Genomic DNA, 8,245 nt, shown 5'->3' on the forward strand with positions numbered 1-8,245 from the left:
TTGAATGCCAGGTAAACTAGGTACCGAATACATTGAGTTTGACCAGGTTTTTACAAGTAGGCTAAAGGATCAGATCGGATCAACCACTTCTCAGTAGCCTACTCTTAATATTTTGTCTCAGCTAATCACACGATCAAGCTCATGTCAGATATTTGATGTAAGAAGCCATGGCCTAACATTTTATTCGAATTTTCAATTTTTCAACTAGCATAGGCTACATAGTTCATTGGAAACCGACTAATAACTGACATCTAAAACTAACTTAATCAACTGTTGGGGCAATTGAACAATCGCTGGGGCAGTTGAACTGGGGGTCATAGCCATACAACCCATCTACAGTAGCCTATTGGTAGCTTGTTTGGCAAACCTTTAAAAGGGCAGTTCAAAAGTCTAGGCTACTTGAAATCAACAAACAAAACAAATAAAGCAAAATCTAAAGCAAGGTTGTGTAGTAGCCTTTAAATAATTTTTATTTTTGAAAGTTGCCTAATTGAAGAATTCTGTCATAAACGCAGCCACGGGAAAAAGGTTCATTCTACCCTTAAATCTCTGAGATGAATATTTAAAGATTTGCTTTTTTATACTGTATTGTTAAAAGAAAAAAACACGCTTTTTCTTTTTGTATCCAAAGCTTGTTTTATAATTTAAGCATTTAGAATAAATGGACAAAAAGGTAAGAAAACTAATGTTTTTTATCTGCATCCAAGTGTCTTGCTAAAGTCGCGGAACTGTGCTTAAACGAACGCTACTGACTTAACCAACACGGTGTATTCTACAGAAGTACAGCTAATGCGTTGTTTATCCCAGAACTTCTTAATTTAACCTGTTGATTAAATACAAAGACATTACAGTGAAGTGCAATGAGCAGATTACAATCGCAAGGTTCAAGTTGGAAGCCTCATGATCCAAGTGCGGATGACCCATATGCAGAGATTGGCTTAGATGCAGTCTCCTCTGGATTACCTATCAATGGTTATGTGGAATATAATTACGAGGTATGGCATAGAAACAACGCATTTTTCAGGAATTTTTATGTGCCGATTGCAGCAGCTTTTCTTGCGTAGGTGTAGCCCGTTAGTAAGACTATAGTAGGTTGTATAATCTAAATGTGTTGTCATATCTTGTCTTTTTTTGGTTTCTGAAAAGTAGCCGGTTTCCTCTTGATCAAATGCTTAACGCAGTGTGAAAGAATTTTTTTTTGTATAAAACATAACAAAATTTTAAACTAATAAATAAGAAAATCCAAACGAAATCACAACGAAAAATTTTTGCGTCGAACGAAACAAGTTAGGCCTGCTTTCGATTCGAAAATTTTTCAATTATTTTTTTTGTTAAGCTTATTTGAATGCTTGTAAGTTTGCGTAATTGCTAAATAAAAGAACATAGCTCAAAGCGACCTGTCTAAAATTGGAATGTACTATCTGGGTTTTAATGCTTACGTTTATCTTTACCATTTCAATTGTTTAGCCTGTTTCTATTTTTAGCTAGTTCAGGGCAATGGCCAATGCGGGCCAAAGGTGTAGCCACCTGAGTATTTTTTGTAGGCTACCTCGTGTTTGTAATATTTGTTAACATTTAAATTATTCTCCCTGGTACAATGAATTTGTTATGCTTTGGTTCACTCACCAGACTAGTGCAGATGATTTTTTTTTATTAAGAAAAATTCTACATTTAGCTTGGTAGAAAAGGAAGAGGACCGGGGCAGTTTGGTGGTTGGATCCAACACTTTGCGGTCAGTGGTGATGGACAAGTTTTATATGCATGCGACCTATGGAATAAACGGATACAATCTATTGACCTCGCTCACAAGAAACCGCTGTAAGAATAAAAATAAACTGTTTACATTTAACATTGAATGTAAAAGAATTCACTGTAGTTTGGCAACTTGGTTAAAATTCAGTAAGGAAGCAAATAACAATAGGCTACAAGTAACCTACCGTAGCCTACGTGTCCCCTTGGGGAGGTCGTCGTCGTCATGTCAGCCTCTTAGGCTGAGGGTCTATCCTTTTACCACCCCAGTTTCACGATGTTCACGGACTAAGCTATAAGGCTGCTAGAGAGCAGCCAGTCTTTTGTCTCATCATCCAGGACACGTAAAACTTCCAATCCATTAGATGGCTTTAAGATAATGCAATCTTTGATAAGGTGGTCTGCGGTCTGTTTCTCAGCACCAGATTCACAAGTAGAGAAAGAAACCATTTCCCATTGGTGCGTGGTTGAGCGAAAAAGCCCGACGCTTATACCGTTATACGGAAACGGTTGAGGCGCAACTACGCCTGTCTTTGTAGTGTCAGGCCGGTGGGACGGGTGTCGGCATCCGGGATGAACGAATGTAGTCTGGTGGTGTTTGACTTCCATTTATTGTCCGCCCAATTAGCCGCAGAGACGTTTTGTCTATCAGCTTCGTTGATCAGAAGTTGAGTGGCTGGCACAAATGGGTGTCTTGATTTCCGTCGACGGGGTGCTCTCTTGGAGAAGCAGAGATTTTGGAATGTAGAAAATGTTTGGGATCCAATGCCCGTCGACCGAGAGCAGCGGGTTGGATGCCAGCAAGAATAAGAAGATTGTCCAATGGTGTGGAACGCAGGCACAATATATTGGGGAACTGGTTATAATTCATGCAGACAAGCAAAAGAGTAGGCTACCGTACAAACCATTTCCTAAAAAAACTTTTCCGCATTCAAAATGCAGAAATGTGACTGCAGATTGCGATCAGCTAATCTGTGAGCTTGATATTATGAATTAGGCTTATCTGAGCCTCTCCTCGATAAACCTGGCATGGATGATCCTTCTAGGATTAGTTTGCTTTAGAGACAGTAGGTTAGCCAAATTTAAATTACTACAAATTTAGGCCCAAAAAAAAAAAAAAAAAAATGACCTTAGATTTTAATGTTGCCTCTCATTAAAATTCCGTAAGCTTTGAACATATTTTTCTAGGCATGCCTTTCCTTCGAACATCGCCGGTTTTAACTTTCAAGCACGAGGAATAAGTGTATTTAGAAACGGAAATCTGTGCGTTAATTGCGTAGGATTTGACGGCACATCACAAATCGGCATCTTTACTCCAGAGGGAAGAGTAGTGCACAGATTCGGAGCAGGAGTAATAGGATCGTCTTGTGCTTTGACAGTTGACGATTTAGACAGGATTACTGTGATGGACAGGTAGCTATATCATAAGTTCATACTTTCGTGCAAGAAGTTTTACAGAATATAAATTTCTGGTTATTTTTTCATTTTATCAATGTTTTTGCAATGGACTGTAGCAATAGTGTACAGTAGCCTATTAGAATAATTCAATCACAACAGTAAAATTCTAAAATTTGTATGTGTAAAAGTAACTAATAGTACAGTATAACAATAATTTGCTGCTTGCACCCTTGCCTCTACTTTTTATCAGCTGGTTTAAAGTTGCTTTGTGATTTCTTTTAATTTAGGAGAAAAGTGCGCATCACAACTTGCAGCAAGGACGGAACCATAATCAACTCATGGGATCCTCACATAGATGGTGATGTCCTTCGTATATCCTCGGACAGTCGTGGAAGAATTGTCATTCCAGATCATCTCAACAATTCTGTTGTAGTTTATGAACCTCACGGCAGACCTATGATAAGAATTAAGCCAATAATTGGTACCGGCCACGACTTCAAGTATCCAGGTTCAGTGGCTTGTGACGCAGAAGATAACATTCTGGTTTGTGACGTCGGCCATCATCGTGTGGCACAGTTTACATCCGAAGGAGTCTATCGCGCTACAGTCTTAAACAAAAAAGACCATGACTTATGGAGACCCCACGATATCGTGGTCACTCCACAGGGCAATATTTTTCTTAACGAGGTTTCCAGCACCTTTATCAAGGTGTTTTGCTTTGACACTAGACGATATTAAATCATTTTTATCACTGCTAAAAGAAAGGTCCAACGATAGTGGACAAGTAAAATATCATATGTTTCGTACAAGCATATGCGTGACATATGGTGGCTGGGAACTCAAATAGCTACTGGTTTCTTTTGTTGAAGCTGTTGGCCAGTCATGTGGTTGAGTTGAAATCACGTTATAGTCAGACGGACCTTCTGATGCATAAGACTGCAGGAGTAGGTGACAAGTTACACTACCACAGTGTGCCATGACAGTCTGCATTATTGTGACGTTTTGTAAATTAGAAACCCTTGACCGTTTCAAGATGCTTGTGATGAATAGTTAACTATATTATTAATTGTTCTTTTTGCATATTTAATTAAAAAAACTTTAATATTCACGTATATTATGGTATTCGTTGTATTGTGTAATGACGTTGTAATCTTGAGCTAACAGGTTAGAGAGAATCGTTCATCATTAAACCATTTTTTATTATATTCAACGGCTTCAACAAATTCAAATGTGAAAAGTTTCATGGTACAGTATTTAGCTGAGACGCAATCGAGAACATACCTATCGCCATAACATTCGGAGTTTGACTGCCCCAAAAGATGATGTATCTGGTTGAGCTTGTTATTGCTGTTTAGAATCTTACCGTTGATCAAACAGTCTCTTCCAGAAAGTTCTGGTTGGAAGTCAAAAAAAAGAGAGATACTGTATTTACATGTGGTGTGCTTTCTTAAACACTGATTTGAGCCAATGACATCATTGGCTCTCAAAACACATTTCAAAAAAATAGGGAATAACATTCTCTGGGCGAATAGTTTATGTTAACCAAGCACTTCGTATGCACGGTCACGCATTTGGCGCATCATCACGACGAGATATATATTTTTATGTTTCGACCGCATGGCCTTACAAAACAAAATCAAAGATATTTTGCGCTGAAGAACAAAATGTTTTTTTAAATTCTATAGATATAACTTACAAGAAATGTAAAAAATTAAGATCGCTTTCCAACGGAACCAAGTTGGTCTAATTTAAACTAAATTGAGTAGTCCAATTCACGGTGGAAACTGTAGCATGCAGAAAAATAGGACGATATTTTTGTTACCAAAATATAATCATTCGGTTGATTAGATGCGGGCATAGCCGTAGGAGAGTAAAACATTTTGGGGGGGCGAACAAAATTTGCCCAAATTTTTCAAAGTTTGCCCAAATTTTATCTTTGCGTATATATTTCAAAAGCACAAAATTACTCACAATCTCTGAGGTAGTGCATTTAATAACTCTACAGGCATCAACTTGGCCGTGTACGAGAACACAGGCAACATAACATAGGCTACAACAGCAAAACAAGGCTAACTTAACTTTAACGTGCATTCATAAACCTGTCTGTGTCCCAATTAAATAAACGATCAAATTGAAGCACTCTTATGTGGCACAAAAATATATATTAAGCCTAGCTGGATTCAACAACAATTTAAACTGACTTACAGCAATAACCGGGTAACAATTGATGAATATCCTTGTCGTCAGATTATTTGAAAATCTCCAGCCTAACTTCACTAAAACTAAAGGCCAGACAAAAAGTAGCTCAATCTTTTCAATATAAAGATAGTCCAAAGACTCAGTAGTGTATTTGTAAATTTGCATTGAAAAAAATCTAGAATGACAACCTATTTACTTATCAAACCAGTAACATTAAGTTACTTAATCCATGCTACTTCAACACTATAGCCTAAAAAGAATTTGACAGTTTATGATGCTATGCACATCAAACTTGCACCTTTGAACAAAACTACTTTTAATATCACAAATATTGATATCATATTACAATGAAATCATACTCAATGTTCTTACAGAACATCATTAGAATGATATTCTTACTTCATAATGAAGCAGCTACTCAAATTGCAAGCACTGAAGAAAAGCGACTCCCAGGTAGTAACTTCAAGCTTAATCCTTGCTACAAAATATTACAGACCACATTACCAACAGCACTATTTACATTGCCTGATGCATCAACTGCATGAATTGGATGACAAAACATGAACAACATAACATGTGTTTTTATATTTGATTGTTGTTGCTCTAATACTGATCATAGATAGTAGGCTAAATGGGTCTGCTACTATTCGGTGAGTTCCTAACCCCTAACCCTTAACCTTAACTCCTAACCCCTAACCCTAAAACGGCAATGATAATTAGGCTACGGTACCCTATTATTTAAAAAAAAATTCAAAAAATTACCGAATAGGGAATCGGACTCACCGAAACGGGCCATTCCGAGGCTAAATAGCTGAGCATATCAACCCCTGGACTAGCAAAGACAAACAGCAGTTCAAACAAAAAACTTCTTTACATATAGAAAACAGTTAAACCGTAGCCCACAAATTACATGAAACTAAATGCTGGAAAATTTACAAATTGTTTTCATTTAATATACTTTTTCACTTTGTGCAGGCCTATGCGGTAGTTCGTTGCCAAGATCAAATGCTCACAAAAGTGGTGTATATGTGGCCTCACAACTGTTGATTTTTAGAGTTTATAACAAATGCTTAACTTGTTTGGCCATATCTAAAAATGATAAGCTATCTTTGTAGTATTTAAGTCAAGTTTTGTGAGCATAGCATAACTCATGATGAGATTAATTTATCCAATAACTACATAATTTTGCTCAAACATTTTACTAACAACTACATTAGTACAAGAATCCAGTAGGGTTTCAAAATTCTACCAATGAAGAAGTGTATAAGCTAGTGTGTATACTGTATAGTGTATATCCTAATAAATATCTGTAATAAGCTTACCTCAGCTCGCCAAATGCATTATTTTACATTTACTTTCTTCAGATACTGAATCGAAAGTTACATTCTGCCCAAATTTCTATACCATATACAAAAGTTTTCAAAATTGTCGATGCTACATTTACATTCAAAGAAAAATGTTAATGTATTTCATACAAAGTGCAACACAATCATCATCATCATCATAATCCATCGTCGGTTTGTTCCCCACTAGTGGGGGTGGCCGATTGTTTCCGCGCAGCAATTGTTTTAATCCCTTTTCTCCATTTCACCCTGTCCCTTGCATCTTCCTCCTTCAGTCCGACTTTTTTAAATTCATCCTTCACTTGTTGTTTCCACGTTCTTCTTGGACGACCGCGTTTCCTCTTCCCATCCACCTTTAGATCTAGTGCCTTTCTAAGAAAACTTCCTTCCTCCCTCCTTATCACATGTCCATACCATCTTACTCCATTTGCCCTTGCCAGTTGGTCTATGGTCTCTCTCATCTCTAGCATATCCAACAATTCTTCAGTCCTTTTTTCCCTTCTCGTTTTCACCCCACACATTGCTCTCACCATTGACCTTTCCGTTCTTCTCAGGATTGCCAGTTCACTCTCTCTCAATATCCATGTCTCGCTACCATATAGCATTGCAGGCCGCACACAGCTCCGATATACTTTCCCTTTCATCCTTAGTGAGAATTTTCTGCCATACAACATTTCCCCACATTCCCTGAACTTTGCCCAGCCCAATCTTGCCCTTGTTGTCACCGCTGCTTCACATCCACCACTTCCATTTATCCGATCACCCAGATAACAGAAGTCTGTCACTGTTTCGATGCCATGGCAGAACTCATCATCATGGCCTTCCACTTCATTCCTTCCTTTACTGCATTTCCCACAAACAAAACACTTCGCCAATCTTGTTGCGGCTCTCTTGACATTAGCACATCTTGCATGTACCCACTTTCCACATTCCTTGCATTTAAACAATAAAGTCACTAAACTGGTAAAATGTTGAAAACTCATGGTAAGAATTAACGAAGTGGCTATTTTTACACACTTGTTGCCATGGTTGCTTGTGAAAGGTGTTGCCAGAGTTAGGATTAACTTTTCTCAAATTAGGGCAGAATTCCTTATCTGGCAACGCTATTACGGCTATATTTACACTATTATAGTGTAAATATAACCACAGCGAAGAATTAATTTATTCAAATAACTAGATATTTTTGCCCAAATGATTTTTACAAACAACTACATCACAGTAGCCTAGTAAGATATTGAGAAAAAAACCCAAAAAACTCTCATATAGTTACCAGTAGGCTACCCAGCAAGCCTTTAAATCTTATATACCGTACCTAATGCAGGTGCAGCCTATGTTTTAGTGAAAATCAGTGATAAAGTTACATTTGTTTGCTAACTGTGCTCTTTTACAGTTACTTTTTGCAGTTTTAGAATCGAAATTTATCATTTAAATGCCCAGATTGCAATACCACATGCAATTGTTTCCAAAATCGATGATAATGCATTTTACATTCATTGAAAAATATCAATGCATCTCATAAATTATAATAATTATATAAAGTCTATAAACTGGTGAGA

General features: G+C 37.3%; 1 protein-coding gene across 1 annotated transcript; it reads left to right on the forward strand.

Moving 5' to 3' along the window:
* The first annotated feature begins 790 nt into the window (after positions 1-790).
* LOC145769574 (uncharacterized) lies at positions 791-4,450 on the forward strand. Its single transcript, XM_082581229.1, has 4 exons — positions 791-995; positions 1,676-1,818; positions 2,938-3,162; positions 3,435-4,450. The coding sequence occupies exons 1-4, from the start codon at positions 861-863 to the stop codon at positions 3,883-3,885; spliced, it is 954 nt and encodes a 317-aa protein (XP_082437355.1). The 5' UTR covers positions 791-860; the 3' UTR covers positions 3,886-4,450.
* Positions 4,451-8,245: the final 3,795 nt, after the last annotated feature.

The sequence above is a fragment of the Aplidium turbinatum genome, chromosome 4 (genome assembly GCF_918807975.1).
Source record: "Aplidium turbinatum chromosome 4, kaAplTurb1.1, whole genome shotgun sequence".
NCBI lineage: Eukaryota > Metazoa > Chordata > Ascidiacea > Aplousobranchia > Polyclinidae > Aplidium > Aplidium turbinatum.

Coding starts and splice junctions, on each gene's coding strand:
- LOC145769574 (XM_082581229.1), top strand. CDS start 861: ATGAGCAGATTACAATCGCAAGGTTCAAGTTGGAAGCCTCATGATCCA. Junction 996..1,675: donor ATGTGGAATATAATTACGAG/GTATGGCATAGA, acceptor TTCTACATTTAG/CTTGGTAGAAAAGGAAGAGG. Junction 3,163..3,434: donor AGGATTACTGTGATGGACAG/GTAGCTATATCA, acceptor CTTTTAATTTAG/GAGAAAAGTGCGCATCACAA.